Source organism: Crotalus tigris, unplaced genomic scaffold (genome assembly GCF_016545835.1).
Source record: "Crotalus tigris isolate CLP2741 ecotype Arizona unplaced genomic scaffold, ASM1654583v1 scf7180000023635.1308423, whole genome shotgun sequence".
NCBI classification, from domain to species: domain Eukaryota; kingdom Metazoa; phylum Chordata; class Lepidosauria; order Squamata; family Viperidae; genus Crotalus; species Crotalus tigris.
This window is the reverse complement of record NW_024100092.1, coordinates 955,148-975,202: the sequence shown is the minus strand read 5'-3', so window position 1 is coordinate 975,202 and position 20,055 is coordinate 955,148. Positions and strand designations below refer to the sequence as shown.

The 20,055-nt window shown below is 35.3% G+C and overlaps 1 protein-coding gene across 36 annotated transcripts in view; it reads right to left on the bottom strand.

The window, feature by feature from the left end:
• Window positions 1–20,055, bottom strand: part of DST (dystonin) — a 314,302-nt gene that overhangs the window by 263,091 nt on the left and 31,156 nt on the right. The window contains exon 1 of one of the 36 annotated variants that reach the window (XM_039320296.1): window positions 1,135–1,171. The exons of the other annotated variants lie outside the window; for them this stretch is intronic. Coding sequence (XP_039176230.1) covers window positions 1,135–1,156 — 22 coding nt within the window. The 5' untranslated portion in view covers window positions 1,157–1,171. Of the gene's footprint in view, window positions 1–1,134; window positions 1,172–20,055 lie in introns of those variants that run through there. 36 annotated transcript variants of the gene reach the window in all.

Below are 20,055 nucleotides of genomic sequence, written 5' to 3'. Positions count from 1 at the left end.
GCAGGCGTGGCCTGCATGTAATGCATCCAGCCCATAGGCCGCCAGTTTGATGCCCCTGCTCTATGCCCTTATTATGGCTAAAAGACTGATACTATAGCATTAAAAGATGACTTCATGGCTCCATTTATTTAGTGGATTGAAGACATGATTGCACTTGCCACTTAAGAGTGGATTGCCCATAGACATAGAAATTATATAGACAAGTATAATGAAATATGGGACTTATTCATAATAATACAGTGGGTTAAAAGAGAGTGTTGTATAAACCTTTAGAAATATATATTTAAATATTTGCATTAGACTAGTATATATAGAATTGTAATTATTATTATTATAATGACACATTATATTTTCTTTTTTCTTCATCATTTTTTCACTTTTTGTGTACTTTTTTCCTCTTGGACAATGTATATATAACTATTGCTACTAGTTTTGTGCTTTTATTTTTTTTTCTTTGTGTTAATTAAAAAGCAATAAAAATGGGCTGTATAGTGCTGTGGATTGAAGAATACCAAGTCCTCAATCTTATACATAGCTGACAATTAAGCACTGTGAATTCAGATATATGATTTTATAGTATTGTGCTCAAAGGCAATAATTTTCAATAGGGATGAACAAAATTCATAATTTAGGGAATGAAACATTTCCTTTGCAATTTCCAAACAGAAAATTATTCAGGACACCCAGTCACAGTATTTGGAACTCAATGGGTAGTTTCAGGACTAGACCATCTCCAGAAAACCTCAGGACACTTCCAGTTCTGAGGATTTACTTCTGGATCTGCCCAAAACTCCCCAAAATGGCACGGAATGGGGAGAAATGGAACATTCACCAGAATCTTCTATTTTCCAATCAACAAATCTGATTTTACCTATCCCTAAATAAAAACATTGTACACTGCAATCCATCAATTATTTTCTTAAAAGCTGGCACCATTGTGGAAATAAGAACCCACTTTTTTGTAATCTAAGAACACTTATATATTTACATGCCTTCTGTTATTTATCATATATAGCTAACATGCCAACATGTCAGAAGCAAAGACATGGTTATGTGATAGGCTGTGCAGCTCAAAATGTTATCTATTTATATAGTCCTCCCGCATTTTGTGTAAGAATGAAATCTGGTGCAGACCTGGCTTGAATAGTAGCTGCATTTTTTCTCTCCAAAGTTTTCAAAAATACAACTGTTTACAATTCTTCAATTGGCCAAAACAACAATTAATTCCTCAAATAGATTTTTATTTTTTTTTCTTCCTCGTTGTCGATACAACACCTTTTCTGTCACTGAAAAATAAATGATAGAGCATTAACACCATTCATACCATACTTCCACATTATGGGAGAAAGTATAATCTTCATTACATCAAATAAAAAATAAGGATTCTGAAAAACTGCTATTATGACCTTAAAGACTGCTGACTTGAAAAGTGACCATGATCAGGAAAGAAGTCAACATGTTCCTGATGGTCACCAATAGAGGAGAAACATCTGAGATCAGTTGAGATGTCTAAACAAAACACTATTTGTGCTGAATAAGCCAATGAAAAAATTAAATTAATCCTTGATGTTGTTAGCCTTTTTGATTAGGAACATGAAGCTATGAGGGCACCAAGGAAAAAAGCAGAAAAAGCCAAGGATGGATGCCCACTAGGGCTCCAAGTAAACACAAGGCACACAATGTTAACTGCTGTACACAGCGAATTACACTAAATGTGAAAAGACCGGTAACTATTTTGCTTTCTCTTGTACAGTTTCTTAAAAGGCATAAAACAGTGGCTTTCTACTATTTCAATGAAAGGCTCTAAATAGTTCCTTGGTTAGTTGCACAGAATATACCAAATTAAGGCATTTACAATACCAGATCTTTACAACAGGACTTACAACATATATAAAAGGAAGCAAATCATATCCAAATTTGCAATCCAAACATCGTAGATCATAGTGCATAGTAGGAACCACTTCTGAATTGTATAGAACTGGCTTGAACATGTAATCATTTGTAAGCTCTGCAGGATAAAGCAGGCTTACCTGATGGTCACCAATAGAGGTCCATATTGCAAAACTCTGGACAACCATGAGATGGAAACCTAAGATAAGTGAAACTCACTTTGTGATTGTCAGGGAATTGCGCAGCAGATGTCCAAATGAAGTCATAGATGTTGACAAGAAATAGTAACTCTATATAAATAAATATATTTAACATCTACAGTACAGCAAATAAGATAGTCAGGCAAACAGGAGCATCATCAGGTAATCACAGACCATACAGGGCACACAGAAGAAAAAGGCGCGGGGGGGGGGGATTCCTTCTCACACCCATAGCAACCAATTACAGCACAGATTGCCTCACACAGGAGCCAGCACTCTGGTATCAACGAACCAAAACTGTGTGTTCTGCCTCAGAGCACAGCCCCACTGCTCCAGCTACTAAATTTAAATATTTTAACAGTGATCTATGTGTTATGTTATTCATTTAATGAGAATTCGGCCCAGAGTTTACATATGGTTACCAGTTTTACTTTTGCATCCCCTGAAAGCAGGCACCCACCCTGGACCAAATAACCCAACATACAAGTAACCCTTTACTTACAACCAGTTGTGTATTGACCTTTGGAGTTACAATGGCTTCAGAAAGGCTGCTGCATAGCCCATAAAGCATTTCTGACTGTGATAAAATATTATGCCGCCCTTCCCTCTACTGTCACCTAGCAGCATTTTGGGTGCTTGACAACCAGCTCACATTTACAACTAGTTGCAGTGTTCCATAGTCATGTGGCTACAATTTGCAACTTTTTTTCCTGATTTCCAGCAGTTTTTTGGCAGTTCTCAGCAGAAAATGCCATTTGGGAGATTGAATTCAGATTTATGATCTTGTGATTCGCTTTAATGATTGTGTGATACAGAACTGTAAGTGTGTGATTTGCTTAATGGACACCATTAAAAAGGTCACAAAATCAGGTCCAATCATATGGATGCCTCAACTTCTGACCATCACAACCTACAACTGAAATTCCAGTTCTAACTGCAGTGGTTAAGACAAGGAATACATGTACATGACAATATGATACAACCACCAAAGTCAGTCTTCTACCCATGTCAGCCAGCACCATTGTCCTGTTGTTTCTTGTCAAAATCTACTTCAGATTGAACGCATTCAAGTATCTTTTTATCTTTTACACTTCAACTCCTATAATTTTCAACCAACATGTCTAAGATGGCAAGGGCTTAGTATGTAGAGAAGGTATTTGTTCTTGCTTGCTGGACTTGCATTGACAACAGGATTACGATGATGGCATGTTGATACTAAATGCTTGTTATAATTTCAATACTGCCAATAAAGGCTGCCATTCTTCCAACTCAGGATAGCCTACATAATGCTCTCATTTCTTATTTTTCCCACAACAACCCTGTGAGGTAGGTTGGGCTGCAAGGGAATTACTGGCATTAAAATGACCTAGTTGGTTTCCGTGCCTATAAACTAGTGGTTTTTCCTGGTTTTTAATTCAGCATCTTCACACCTACACTAAACAGACTCTAATATTCTAAGGACTGGGGCCTTTCATATTTTTAAAAATGTGCAGGCAACTATTTCTATCTTAAATTTTACATAAAACTTATTGAAAATGCTAGCATAACTTTATCAGTTTGGTTTTCTCTCCAGTTCTCAAGCATATACATCAAATACCTGAACAATCTGAGCAGCTGAAAACTTTTAGTTGAATATTTACAATGCGAAAAAAAATGTATATCAGCTTCATTAAACTGAGCCAGCATGCAAGCCATGTCTCCTTATGTTTGCTGACTGAGCATCAGTTTAAATTACATAGGACAGAGTGCTAAAAGGTCTCTGTCAATCTAGCAATTCTGAAAACAGGAGCAAATGTCACAGTAATGGCATTAAGCAGAAAGTCACACTGTTATTTTCCAGGTTCACAGTAGCAACCTGTTTTCAAAACACTATCCCTTTTTCATTTTTTTAAGATAATTTGTATTTTTATATTAATTATTTTTAAGGTCAATCTCATATATATATATGTGTGTGTGTGTGTGTGTGTGTGTGTGTGTGTGTGTGTGTCGTTAATGCAAGCTAGACTGGTTATTAGCTAAAAGCTACTCAATATAGTTAGGTTGCAAACGCTGAGCACTCAGTCACCTGAGGCCCTTGGCCTAATTGTCTGCCGCTCTCAACCCAATTTTAAAATCCTCTCGCAGAAACTTTTTGTTTATTCTCTGCAGCCAGTGGCCAAGAGAAAGAAAATTTTGCACACAACTTTGAAAGCTGTTGGGTTAAGGTACTGGACTAGAACGGGGAGACTGAGTCGTAGGGCCCCCCCCCTTAGACATGAAAGCCGGTGGTTTTGGGCCTCTCATAAAGTGGTGTGGAGGCAGAAGTCTTATGTATACCCAGTGGAGTTGTGCTAAATAAAAACAAAATCAAATAAATATATATTTAGTTTTGACTCTCATTTCAGACCTTAGTGAATTACCCTTGTAATTCACTAAAATGCTGTCTACACTTCTCTTTAAATAAAATAAATGTAATCTTGGCTCTAAATGTTAGAAAATTAGGAGAAGCAAAGCATCAACAAGTCTTGATTGGATTTCAAAAGTGTTTTATTTCGTATGCCTTGTTTTTACTGGTAGGTAGGCAGGTAGATAAGGTAGACCACTATGTCAAACTCGATCGCATCACATGACGTATCACAATATTTTTTGCCTTTGTGGAGCCAGGGTGGGCGTGGCCTACGTGTGACGCATCCGGCCCACAGGCCACCGATTTGACACCCCTGAGATAGATTATAATAGAGCAAATGCCTGGGATTACAGGTAGTCTTTGACTTATGACTGCAATCAAATCCAACATTTCTGTTGCTTTGCAAGAGAGTTGTTAAATGAATTTTGCCCCATTTTATAAAATTTCTTGCCACAGTTAAGTAAATCATTAAAGTTGTTAAATTAGAACACGGTCAAGTGAATCTGACTTCCCCATTGACTCTGCTTGTCAGAAGGTCATAAAAGTTGATCACATGACTCTAGGACATCATAACTGTCATAAATGCATGCCAACTGCCAATTTTGATCAAAAAGTCACTTTTGTCAGTGCCATTATAACTTCAAACTTTTACTAAACAAATGGTTGTAGTTGAGGACTACCTGTACTTTTTCATGCAAATGCTTCCGAGTTTAGTTTGTAAGTGAGAAAAAAATTTCCCATTGAAATTAAAAACCAAGGTGACTGGAGATAATGTAGATGCAACAAAGCATCTTTTACTGGAATGCAAGTAAGTGTTGGGCTCCTTGCTAAAGAACCACAGAAGAGCCCAGAACAAAGCAAAGTTACAAGATATATATATATATATATATATATATATATATAGTTTGTTACAATATACAGGGAAGATAAAGAAAATATTGTAAATTATAGTGTGACCTTTATTAAATGTCTTTGATTAAACATTGAGGGTGGCCTTGGATGGTGCCCCTGCATTCCTCTATACAATCGGGGTTCTATCCTGCCCAATGCTATCATTCAGTACTGTAAACAATAGAGTTTATTGTGTTCCATACGCTTCCTCCTCTCACACCATCCTGTTCATACTCTAAGGACAGCAGTTTTGTTTCCGTTGTCTGTCTCCATTCCAAGGTCACAGCTCTAGCCTTTTGTTTCTGTGTGGGATTCTACTACAATCCTGCTTTCATTAATGCATAAACCATTTCTAAATAGTGCATGCAATCCTAATTATGCTAAATAATGTATAAATGAATATACCTCTATATCCTATTTCCTTCTTCCCTTTTCACTTGGGCAATGTGGGTCCAGATCTGTAACAGACAAACCATCCTGAGGGGCTCTGATCAGTAAGAGCCTGATGCTGTTCTGTTCTTTTCAAGAAGTGCAAAATGAACAGGTTCCATAACAAGAGGATACATGCCAAAAGTACAAAAATGACAACAGTTAAGTCCATGGGGAAGAAACTCTTTCATCTATCTCTTATTAGAAATATATGAAAATAATTTGTATTCTAGACAGCCTTCTGTTGCTGGTGTGTTACCCATTTCTTCTGAAAGCTATGAAACCAGTTATGAAATATTTTAATAAGTTCTTGGAGCATTTCATAACAAAGTATAACACAGCTTTTCTTAAAATTTTACAGAACTATTTGTCAGACAACTCCTAAGAATCGTCAGACCACATGCCTGCAGGATACACAGAGGAGACACTGATGTTAATAGCAGTATTTGATCTTTCAAACTGACATGTGTGATACAATAAGGGAGATTTTTCATCAATTCTTTTGATTTTTTTTGTGTGTGTGATAGGTTGGTAAACATGCACTTTAAATATTATTACCCTGCAGGTAATTTTTGACCATCTACATCAAATATTTTTGTTCATTTAGAATGTGGGAAGAATTTTTAAAAATCTATTAGAAGTAGCTAGGAGCTAATTAAAGCTTGGAGTTCTCTAGATTTAAAAGAATAAAACCTACGAAATATATCATGCATTACAGTTGATATAAATCATAGTATATTTAATGGATTGATAGTCTCACTCGATGGCTAAATCTACATATGCATTATTTATTCTTAGCATGTTATGAGTGCAGCCAATTGCAGTTTAATCAGCAAATCACAATTAAATAAACAAGAGGTAGCACATCTGAAAACTATAAAGTAATTTCTGAAATACTAATGTGGCCTAAAAGTAGTGAACAAAATTCTAGATGTTTTCTTCTATATAGTTGACATTATCTACAGCTTATCTGAGAAAGACTGTAGAAATGGATGCAAAATAACTGTCCTATCTCTTGCAACACTGAGACAGGAACATCTTCATGCTGTCACCTCAATAATAATAATACTTATTGCAAAACCAAATGAGTGGAGCAAGTTTTTAAAAAGACAATTTTCTTGTTATGCTCAGACCATAACCTCTTTAATCCAAAATACATGAACCATTATAATTCTTGACTGCCCCATTCTCTCAGTCCAAGTAGGCAAAGAAAATCAATGAATCAGCAATTGTCTTAGTTTGTGTGTTGTGGAGAATAACAATACAAACTGATGTTTTCAATCTTGTAAAAAGCTGAAGATAGGGTGGGATGAAAATAGGAAAAAGAAGCACCACACAATGCACTGTTTCCATGCCTGTGAAGCCTTAATAACAATGCATATTTGGCATGTGCAATCAGAGAAGTATTTATAGTAACTTGAGAAAGTAACAGATCGCTAATAGGTTATGTTCCAAATAGGAGAACCTGATGTAATGACAAATATTTATATCTTTCTCCTCTCTCATTTTCCAATTGACAATCTGCAAAAGAATGTACAAAAAATAACATTTTACCTTGGCTGTTGGCTGATCAATTTATAAGATCATATTCATATTCTCCTAATTCTGAAGAGAGAGAGAGAATTCAGCTGTTCTGGATGAAAAGATCATGCTCATTTAAAGAAAAAGAAAGAGAGAGAATAGAAACTAACTTGTTTCTTTTGGGAGAAGACTCGGTGGATGTTGTTCAGAGAAGTTAAAAACAGAGGTCAGGTGTACTTGTGATTTGCTTCTGGCTATATATGCTATTTCTTTAATAAATAACTAGATACTTAACGGACATCTGCTGCCTCTCCTACTCTAAATTTATCATCCAGTCTCTAGAGTCCAGCCCTTTAGATTCCTGAATCTGTGGTGGTGAAAAGTACAGACATCTGATCTCTAATCTTTTTTACTGTTCCTTAACCCAATTCTTAAGATCAGTGGTGCAAATAGTGAATGATGGAGCATTATATGTTCCATGTACCTCTGCTCTTTCCTCACCTCCAATGCAAAAACAGAGAGAAGTGGATGCCCCGCATACAGCAACATATACAGAACTCAACCTGTGCAGCTCAGGCTGTACTGCTGAGAACACATTGAATTCTCAGTAGGTATAATAGTTCTGAATGGGAGATGTCTTTGTGAAGCCTGGAGAACCCAGGGATAAATGAAGACACAACTCTTGCAATATTTGTGGAGAACAAATAATTTTAAATAAGTACAGCTCTGCAATCCAGAAAAGGCAAAGCTAATCCTTGCTAATCCTCTTTGCATGCAGCAAGAATTCCCAGAATTCTCAAACTGAGTTTTCAAGAGACTCTGGGCTCCACAGTGACTATTTGACCTAACCGTCTGGCTGGGTTGTCCTCCTTTAACAGGCTGGTGTGGTTGATATGCCATGGCTAAGCCTAATGTGATGTATCTGGCTTTTGAGCAGTCTGGTTTAATAACCAAGCTACTGAAATTATAAAAAAATTCTGTAGAGTTAAATAAATATGGTTTTATGCATGTCTATCTAGTTCTACTTTATAGACTTGCATACTTTATAACAAGTTAAAGTAAAAAAAAAAAATACCAAGGCTTAATGTAACCGGATATTCAATTCATCATTAAATCCAGGTACCATATGAGGGACTAGAGCAGTTATCTGTCCACTCTTTTTCCTAAAAAGAATTCTGCCACAATGAAAAAAATGTTCAACATACTATTTCATAACCTTTAGTACTAGCCCAATATGGACTTTTGGTATTTTTCCTATCCTCTGTATTTTTACCTCTTATTTTTATAATTTCACATTTTTTCAAAACTAGAATTGTTTTTTTACCATTTGCCTGGGAAATCTATTATGCTGAAAAAAGGGCTCCCTGTCAGTCTCCCAGATATTTTCCTAGCATTGCCCAGAAACTCAAGAGGTTTTTCCAAAAATAATAAAATAGAAAAACTGCAATGTGTTTTGTCAGTGAGACAGATTCTTTCTTAGTACTTACTCATACTTTCCTCATATTTTTTTCTGACCAAGAGTAAATGGTTGGAAACCTAAATGAAGCCAAGGTGGAGAAACACAAAAATTATGGGATTTACTTATCAGTTGATTAATTAAACATATTGATATAGCTGCCCATCTCACAAAATGTACAATAAAAAACAAATCATATTAAACAATATTTATAACATTCCACAGCTATCCATTTCCATTAAAAGTTCCATTAAAAAACTTTTTAAACTGCCCCTATACTCAAGTCAGCTCTGCTTAGTCTAGTAGTCTTTCTTCTATAGTTCAAAAGGCCATTATTGTTTATTATTACTATTTATTGCTTTTTTTGCCTTTTATGTTCACCACCCAGAATCACAGCTGAGAATAGATGGTTGTCTAAATCAACTGAACACTGGTAGTCTTTGACTTGTAATCGTAATGGAGCCTGCCATCATGGTTGCATATTGTGACAGCCATTAAATGAAGCATCTTACTTAAGGATCTTCCTCCATCCCTGCTCTCCCTAATGCAATTCTTAAATGAATATGCGGGTCATTTAATGGAGTTTGGAGTGCCTCAGGAGTGGGGGAAGGCCATTGGAGGCCTAGCACAGGTCTAGGCCTGCCTGTCCCAGGCCTCCCAAGGCTTCACCACCCCCCGAGGCCCCTGGTGCTCTTCCCCTGTCCTTTGAGGTTCCCTATTCAACCAGGCAAGGGAGCCTAAAGTTGGTCGGCAGAAGCAACTGGCACATAGAGGGTATTTACACCCTGTAGGCCAAGGGCTACTTCCCATCCAGCCACCTAAGGAACTTGCAGGGCTCAGCCTGCTTCTCAACCATCTCCAGGGACCAGCAACACCAAACATACTTTTTGTTTTTGCAGAGGAACCCGACTGATATGATGTGAGGCTCAACTTTTTTCCAGAGCTGCCAGACTCAGGGAGATTTTGTGCTATTTTCCTAGGAAGTAGTACTCCTTACCAGACTGTAGGGAGCTCTGGTTTTTTTAAGGAGGTTCTGTTTTGTTTGTGGAGGTCTGCAACAGCCACAACTTCACAGACCATCCCAAGTCCCTCTCACATATCACTCTGATAATTTTGAACAACTGTTGAATTAATGGTCATAAATTGAGAACTACCTTAGTATTTTTATTATCCTTCCCAGATTTTCTATTATGTAGGAAATTACTCTTGCAGGACTACTTTCTTTGTGGGGAAAGAAATAGTGAAAGTACCTAATAATAACTTGTATTAAAATATATAAAATGAACATCCGAGGCAGATAAGGCAAAATTTTAATCTTCAATAGCATCAATTTCTTTATAAGCTTGTTGCCATCTTGTCATCAACACAGCTCTTACTTTCCAGGCAGCTGAAGAACTCATACTTCTCCTTGGCTGGCCTCTATGAAACTGCTTTATCTTTATATTTTACCAGGGTGAGTATGAATTGAATAAGAAGCAGGTACCAAATATGAAACCCATCGATGCTCATCCAGACTAGCAGCATTTGCTATTAATTTCACAAACGCCTAACAGGATGAATTACTCACTTGTAACAAACATCTATAATTGTGCTGGTAGAAATGTTCATATTCAAGTGCTTTTTCTCACAGAAATGTTAACCTCAACAGGCATTTCAAAGATTTGATTTTACTTAAAAATATTTAATTACTATACTGCAAACTTTCAGGGAGTGTCCAAATATAAAATAAAATATATCAAGAATATTTTTAAAAGCATAAAACATAACAGGCCATTTTAAAATTATTTTCAATAACCATGTACAGTATTCCTTTCTTGTTCACATACCTCTCTCCATGAAAGATCCCTTGTTCCCACATTCTCTCTATAGGCATCTAGAACTGAAGCTGCTACAAGTGGGAATGAGTTGATTAGCCTAAGGGCTGCATAGCTAAAGCCTTTTCATACATTAATATCAAAGTCAAAATCCAAGAAAATGATAAGAATTACAGTATGCCATTAAACACAACCATTGAAAATTAAAAACCTTACTATACTCTAAGTCAGCTGTACTTTCTGTCTATGAAATCCAAATCTGAACTAGATGAATTTCCTCCCATACATTTAAATTTCATCTCTTGACCAATAAACATATCCCAAAATTCAGAAATGCTACATTTAAATATTCTAAATAATACATTACTAGGTATATAAACTACAATGAGAATACAGAAATTAAGACCTAACCTAAGCAAGAATAAATGTTGTTCCGCCTTTCCATATTTAAACTGTGATTTTTATCATCTCATCTATACTATACTTGCTTAAGGTTGGGGGAGGAAAGGAAGAGGAAGGAATATTATATACGTCTGCCACTTTGAGTTATTTATAAATATAAAGGCAGGATTTTAAAAAATCTAATAGTAAATAAGTAAATTAAAAATAAAAGCAAAAGGAGAGCAAGAACTTTTTCTTCACATACAGCTGGTTTTGAGAGCAAATGGTATAGGATAAAGGACGAGAGAGAGAGAGAGAGAGAGAGAGAGAGAGAGAGAGAGAGAGGGAGAGAGAGAGAGAGAGACAATAACCATCACCAGCCCAACACACACACCATTTCTGTTTAAAATGCATTCCTTACATGCTCTTAGGCATTGCATAGTTACCAACAATTTAAAAAAAATGTTCATGTTTCAGATTCATAATGTCAAAACATAAGATATTTCTTGTTTGCAACATGCCAATACAGTTTCTAAGAATGCATAAAGAAATTCTTGATGCATGAAGTAACAATTATCCATTCAACATATGGTTGCAAACCCACAATTGTTATGATTCAGAAGGCACACAGGATGTCCATTAAGAACCAGCAAAAAAGAAACATTTCTCCCAAGCATGAGAGGCTAAGCTAGCCCATTAGAACATTGCTACTGGCTGCTATCCTGTCCTTGTGCACTTAAACCATAATAAAATCAATTGCTAGCACTTAACTTTCTCTGAGTCACTGCAAAGATAAAACCACCGAATCTTGGCAAAGTAAAAGTAATGTAATTAGGCTGCTCTAGGATAAGAAAGGTTATGATCCAATCAGAGAATGTAATTTGTGAAATGGTAACTTCCTAAAAGTTACCATTTTTAAAAATCTAGTGGTACTAAAAATGCTTTGTCTTAGGAGAATATTTCAGAACTGTAATGCTCTTAGTGGTTAAGAATTCAATAGCTTGGTAGTGTGGAGACAAGCCCCCCCCTTTTTTTTGCTGGCAAATAAAACAAGGGTCAATATTTAAGGCTTCTTTGTGAACCCAGATCTGGTAGAAATATAAAGAAGGTGCAGGACAGATCAACATGATGTGCAACATGATTACTTGGAGGGTAACCATGGCAAAAGAACTGGAAGACCATCTGTATTCTTATTACTGCCATACAGAGTTGTGATATGACAACAATGTATCTGTGAGAAGTAAGTCTTCATCCTGGTTCATCCAAGCCGGGAATAAATAGGCAACATGAAGACTGCTTTGGGAAGAAGGTTACAGTTTATTGAAGAAGCAGAAAGATGGTCCTTGCAGGAAGGAGCAGAGGAGAGGAAAGAGAGAGAGCACATGGGCAGTAGGTTTTTTTATACCCTCTCTAGCCTTGTTTGGAATAGTTTCCTGTTCCTGTGGCATGAACTTGAGGCTGTTTCTGAGTGTTTTTCTAGGCCTTGATATCTGTGGTTTAATCCTATTATCATATCCTGCTTCCCAGGTGATGGGGCTAATGACTCCTAGAGTTTGGGTGGGGTATGCAGATCTTTCCTTTGTCTTCTTGATTGCTCTAGCTTCAATTCTCTGATGGTTTTACATCTGCATTCCTATGGGGCTAGCTCTTGCTTGGGGCAGAGAGATAGATTTGGGGCCAGGTTTGGTTTTAAAAAAATCCTTTTGAGGAAAAATATATTTTTCTGCCTTTTTAATATTTCCTTCTCTGGGCTAACTTCCCTCATATCTGTCAATCACATAAGGAATGGTTCCATATACTAAATATCTTATATGCTAATTCAATAGTGAGCTTTAGCGGTTTCTCCTAATCAATGCAACAGTAAATCCTGGCAGTGAACAGCATCAAAATGGTAGGTGTGACCAGGCAAGTGAAGCTCTGTATCTTTTAAATGTTGCCATGCAAATTGCACTCATCTAAAAAGGAGCAGAACTTTTGACTGCCACTCATTTTACATCTGGCATTTCAACATTCTTGATGCCCCCCTCAACCCACTGCTGACACCCCTGGCATTATGTTTTCATTTTAAGATCTATTTGTTGTAAATAAATGTTAAATGCCTTGTTTAAACAACATATTCTAACAATAATTACAGATGTGCCAGCAGTTATAGGTTAAGATGGTTATTAAAATGATTTGGAATTGCAATACCTCAGTGCTGTTCATTAAAGTGATGTGTCTTATTTCAAATGTCTTTTAGATGTCTTTATTTGGTTGAAAAATGATACAACTGCTTTAAATGTTGATTGTAACACTTGATTTTATATATATACAGTGTGTGTGTATATGTATGTATGTATGTATGTATGTATGTATGTATGTATGTCTTTGGTTATTCGGGTTTTCTCCCTCATCAAATTGGAAGTGTCTTGGCGACGTTTCGACAAAGTCCCATTTGTCATCTTCAATTGCTCCTAGAAGCAAGAAGCTGAAAACACCAGCCTGAAGATGACGAATGGGATTTCATCGAAACGTCGCCAAGACAGTTCCCATTTGACGCAAGAGAAAACCCGAATAACCAAAGACCTACATACAAACACCCGCGAAAACCTCAGAAAACAGTGTGTGTGTGTGTGTGTGTGTGTGTGTGTATAATTGGCAAGTAGGGACAGGGTGAGGAAGAAAAAAATTACAATGGAAATTATGGTATCAATGTATGATAACAGAAAATAAGCCATAGTGTAAAATACAGCTATGATTGAAATGGAAAAACATATAGGCAAAAATTCAGAATATAACTTATTTATAATATGATTAACCTAATGTAATTATGAACCAAGAAATATGTCATTCTCAAATGGCCCTTTTCAACAATTTGATTCTCTATATCAAGCTGCAAGAGAAACAGGGAAAATGCTTTTTTCTCTGCCAACACTGTTTTTAGATATTCTCATAGTTAATCTTATCAGGCTACTTCCAATAGAGCCCCATCTTATGTTTTCTGAATCTTAATATAAAATAAGTCACTTATCTCCCATTTGTGGATTAAGTGACTAATCTTGTGGTTGTTATCATGAAAATCAATGAAAGCTCTGCCTAAAATAGCCATATCAAGCATTTGTTTTGCTACAATTGTCACGAATGATCTTTGCAGGCTAGATTATTATTTTTGGAGTTATACTTGCTTGAGGTATTAGTCATAATTAAGCTATTTTTGTTCTATTAAAGGTGCTATAGCCAAAAACATGGTTACTTGGAGGATGCAACATGTGCAAATTAATTTTGACTAAATTGAAGGGTAACCATGACAAAAGAATTGGAAGACCATCTGTATTCTCATTACTGCCACACCAGAGTTTGATATAATAGTACTGTAACTGTCAATCACATAAGGAATGGTTCTATATACTAAGTATCTTACTGTGATAATTCAATAGTGAGCTTTATTTAGTCAGAATTAAGTTGCACGTGTGTGTGCTCTAAATCATTCCAACTTGCATGTATGGAAAGCCCTATGCACAGATTCCCAATCTGTATGACCAAGAAAGGGCCAAAGCTTGGTAAGGCTCTGCTAATTCAGCCATGCACACAGAGGTCTGCTGCCTGCTCCTTGCAGATGTACAACAGAGCTAATTTTAGCTCCAACTGGTATAAAATGTCACAACCAGCATAACTGGGTACTGTAGGTTCATCTTAGAATAACAAGGCTCCTGCCCCATTACAGTAATCTTTTAAAAAAATCATCAGGCAGATTGTGTATTTTTGCTACTATTATTTTTTAAGTGACTGTGTTTATTTAGAGATACAACAGAAGCAAAATGACCAGATATTGAATGTAGTAAAGGCTTGCTTACGCTAATCCTTTGATTAACTGAATCAGCACATTTCTACAGATCATGTTCTACAGTCATATTCTGCAGTTTTATTCCCAGCCAAGGTGATTTAAATACCACTTTAACATTCTGTACTATGGCATCTCATGTTGCCGAGACTATCAAGAGATTTTTTTAAAAATGGTTGTAGGCAAAGAATACCACTCCATTGTAAAATATGCTATTATAAATCGGTGGCTGAAGTCGTTAGTGGTAAATTCATTTTCCAAAAGATACCTGAACCTATTATTTCAGATGGCAAACTGATCCAGTTATCTATGAAAATAATCAATCTCAATGGATCTCTTTGCATATGCAAAACTGTAGAATTATTACCCAACATTAAGATAAATCTTATGAAAGCAAGAGAGATCTGCATTCACCTTTGACTTCCAAAGTATTGAGCCATCAATATAAATTACAGAAAAAAGGGGTCTCATTTTTATTTTAGAAACTTATTTTTAAACCTTCTAGAAATATAGCAGTAATTCTCTTGTGGAAGAATTCTGTCCCGTGAGCTTTGATTCTACAAGCTGATTTGTTGTGCATCAACACACTGATACAAGTTTGAAGAGTTTTTTCCAAAGAGATCCTCAGGTTTTGTCATAACATACCTTATATCTTACTATTTCTTTAGGCAAGATGTATTCAAAATAAATGAAAAGCAAAACGTAAGAAATTCATTGTATCACATTAAACAATATTAATCCTATAAAGTCCAAATATTTTAATACTATATTTTACAGTTTGGTTTATGATTTAAAGAGTATACTTTTTTCCTTTTCAAAATTTAATATAAAATCTATTGCATGGAATATTTTCTCCCAAAGGGAAAAAACCAAGGCGTTGTCTTTTAAAAAATATTCCAGGCATGCAACAATATGACATTCATAGATGTTACTCTTTGAAGTAAGAGTTCATATTAAGTGCACTTAACTTTAAACATATTACAGGTATACGTTATAGGAAAAATATACTTTTAAGCTAGTAACTCTGTCAGTAAAGTATTTTTGACCTTGTTGCTTCAGACAATGAGGGGAGAAAGTTCAGCACTCTGACTTGTATTAATAGGACTTCACCACTTAAATTGGCTAGTTCTGTGATTGAATTTATATATCATCCTAAGCTATACTTTAACCATGCTGTATTGCATAAATTACAACTGAATGTATATTAAAATATTGTCATAAATCATAATACATGAACCACAGTGGCTGGAATTGCCCAATATGCAAACATTGATTCACAAAGCACATGAGTATATTAACGTAGCTTATTTTGGTATTGGATGAAATTTTGTGTTTTTTTTTTTAATCAAGCATATTAGGCAAACTCAGACATTATGACTTAGCATTCCCAATGAACCCAGTTGGCCTTATTCATCTAACATTCTAGGTCATTTTTGGAAAATCTAGCTTGGAATATTAGATGAGTAAGGCCAGCTAGATCCATACAGAGTGCTAAGTCATAATGTCTAGTTTGCCTAATAATTGTCCAAGCTCATCTCTTCCTGTAAATTGCCAAACCTCAGTTCCAGCTCTCTGTCATCTGAATCAAAAGAGAGAACTAATGTCTTTTGAGCCCTGGTAGTACAGTGGTTAATGTGCAGCATTGCAGGCAAACCCTGCCCATATCCTGGAGTTTGATCCTGGATTTTGATTCAAGATTGGCTCAAGGTTGACTCAACTTTCCATCCTTCTGAGGCCAATAAAATGAGGACGCAGATTGTTGGGGGCAATATGCAAATAATGTTTACATTGTAAACCACCCAGAGGGCTGTAAAGCACAATGGGGCAGTATATAAGTTTAAATGCTATTAAAAGGATCTCCGAGGTTCTAAAATAAATAGAAAGTGCACAAGAACCCATAGTAATTCAGCTTCATATTAGGTATCCCTCACCGGAACCTCATGATAATCCTTCCAATCATTTATCATTATTCCTAATTCATTCCTTTGCACCCTGCTATTCCAAATAAAGGCTAAACAGATTTGGAAGAAATATCAGCATTAACGTATGAACAACTAGCTGTCAGAAGGGCCTATAATCAAATAAAGCTATAAACCTTCATCTGAACCTTTGATAGATTAGTAGTTAATCCTATGTTTGCTAGTTTCTTGCTTTGGATAGTGGGCTCCTTATCTCATTAATTCTTTAAAATGTCTTTATCAGATAGATCATTATGACTACGTTCATATTACAGAATGAATGGTGGGGATTGAGTCTGAGAGAGCATGGATTACCAAAACCATCAGTCCCAAATAAAATGAGACTTGATGAAATGTTTTATTCCAAAGAAACTGATTCATAAAAGAAGACATTTTCTAAATGTGAACTCAATGGAAGAATAAGCTCTTTTTAATTGGTGCATATCTTGAACAATATTGGATTGGTTCTCATCTCCAACTATGAAGAGGGAGAGCAAATTTAATTAACAAGCTTCTGTCATTTCAGTATAACTGGTCAAGTCTCATGAGAAAACCGTTATTTCAGCTCAAGGGCACATATGACTAATAAATACATAGTAAATGAATAAAAAGTAGATGCAAGCAAATATGTTGCAAATAAAAATCTATGCCCATATTATTTCCACATGACTCTACTTCCCTACCAAAACTTAAGAATACACTGTGAGATTATTGGGATTTTAAAACTAAACGTTTCGAGACTAAGTTTTGTTACCTCATAATTTAAACATGGTGTCTTATTCTGTCATTTTGATTTTGAATCATTGATAAAATTAATATTAACTTTTTAAAAAGAAAGCATAAAAAAGCAAAGGTATCACTTTTGATCATTTTCAGAGAAACAGCAAAGAAGCTATTTTCTGTTCATGAATAAATGGTTGTGTTCATACTTAATTCTGTATCAAGCAAGATGGTCAATTTTTCTTCATTAAAAAGCTCTAGAGATTCTATGTGTAAAAATAGCAAAAAAAAGTTAATGTATCAGATACAACCAATTGGTGGCTTCATTATGAATCCCAATACATCTTTCATAGTTCTTTAATGTCATATGATGGTGGGATAATTTTCAGGTATTTATTATCACAACTAGATCTTACTTTAGCAATATTTGAAGACAGACATTAAGTTTTATGTTTACAGCAATCATGGACGTAAACATGTAAGCTATCAAACCAATCCATACTCACTGAATATGATTTTGAAATCATACATTAATGATCTGATAATCATACTCAGTGTCATGTAATTCCCACTCACAAAATCAACAGTCAGGTTTCTACAGCTGACACTGCTAGTTATAGTATTTAACAGCTGTGCTGCACATAACTTAGTACTCCAATAATGTCCAAGAGTACTTTAAAAATCAAGCATGTGATCATATCTTAGAATGCATAACCAGAAGCTGCACCTCATATTTATTTGGTGAAAGACAGTACAATACTGTACAAGGTATAGTAGATTCAACATTATATGAAATGTCATTCCTTACTGACAGTATGCATTATAACTATTCTTTGTAGATTAGGTTAGTAACCATTCCAAATCAGAGTAACAGTTACTCCAGTGAAGTCATCAATGCTATACTGATGGCTTGAGACTACATTATTTTGTAATGACTTTTCCATTTCTTTCCATCTTTGTGAGTCCAAAAGCCTATGAATGTTTTCCAGGTGACATACAATATTTCCCAAACTTCCAAATAAAGTCATCAATGACCACACTGGTCAATCATTTAAAATAAAATCAAAGAAGAGAATAGGATTTGCTGAGGTTTAGGCTAGATAATCCTTGTTCTTTTTTTATCATTGTAAAGCTTCTTCTATCTTTCAAATGTCAGACATAATGTGCCTGCCTCATACAGTTCTTGGGAGAACGCTGCACTTTCATATCCTATCTAGGAAAAAGTAACAAATTTCACAATTCTAGAAACAACTTCATGCTCTAATTTGAATACACAATTGACTTCACATCCCTCAATTCAGCAAGAGATCTCCCCAGTTCTTTGGTGTTCTGCCAATGTAGATATGTTTTCTGTTTATTTTAACTCCAGCCACACCACAGTGCTATCTATTCCAAGTCTACTGAACTGGCAGGGCTACAACTTTTAATATTAATAGAAGGTGAATTTGGATGTACAACTTTCTTTTTGACCTATCACTAGGTTAGAAGCAAAAACTATTCCAGCAATGTTTAGTCACATCGAATGGGAAAGTAAAACCTGGACAGTGAATATGTACCCAGTTCTAAGGCCCACTGCAATGCCTTCATAATTGTGTCCATGTGATTCACAACTGTAAGGTTTTCCTAAGGTTTCAACATAAATCAAGAAAAATAACTGATCAATGAGAATATATATGCAACATGCATAAAAATCAGGGGCTTCAGAATTTTTAACTAGGAATGCAGAAAACTAGGTTCAAATTCCTACATAGTCATAAAAAGATAAATTAAATGAGACAATACAAGTAAGTAAACAGAGATTACTTTAATTCCAAGTAAACATACAAAGGATTGCAGTTTTTTATTTCCATATCTTTTGCAATTAATTTATAAAGTTTAAATATTTTCATTATACACTGAATCATACTGTTGTAATTTGATAACTTAGAAATTGGAAAGAAAATTAATTATAATTATACAGGTTTAGAACTGTTACACTGCCCAATGTTTATCACTAAAGCAGAGAGCCACAGTATTCCTCCTTTATAACCAGTCCAGCAAAAACTTGGCTAACTGAAACCTAATGCTTTTTTACTGTTAGATATAGTACATGCTCCATCATTGTGCAGACCCAATTGGTTATAGACAAAGGAATCATCAAATATCTTTTAATGCTGTTCTAAATGAGGGTAACTCACTATAGATTACTATAACTAGTGAAGTCAATTAAAGGTTGAATATGAAGATTTTTTTCTCTTTCAATAATGAAAACTAAAGCTGTCATTAAAAGCTGTTGACAGAGATCATTTAAAAGCCTGCTTAATGTGAATACAATCTTCCAGACTTTCTCTTACTACTTGCTGGCACAAAGAGGTGTTAAGTGCTACAGGTGCAATTTATAGAAGAACAGAGCGCCAACAAAATGTTTGGGTTTTGCAATAAATATTGGTTATAGCTATTGCATTATCTCAGTCATGTTGCTTTAAATATTACTACAAAGAAATCTACTGACTTCAAATCAGTATCTAGCATAATGTATAATTTTATTCATATCTCATAACAGTAAGAGAACAATAAAGTCAGCTTTTTTGATAAATAGAAAATGAATTT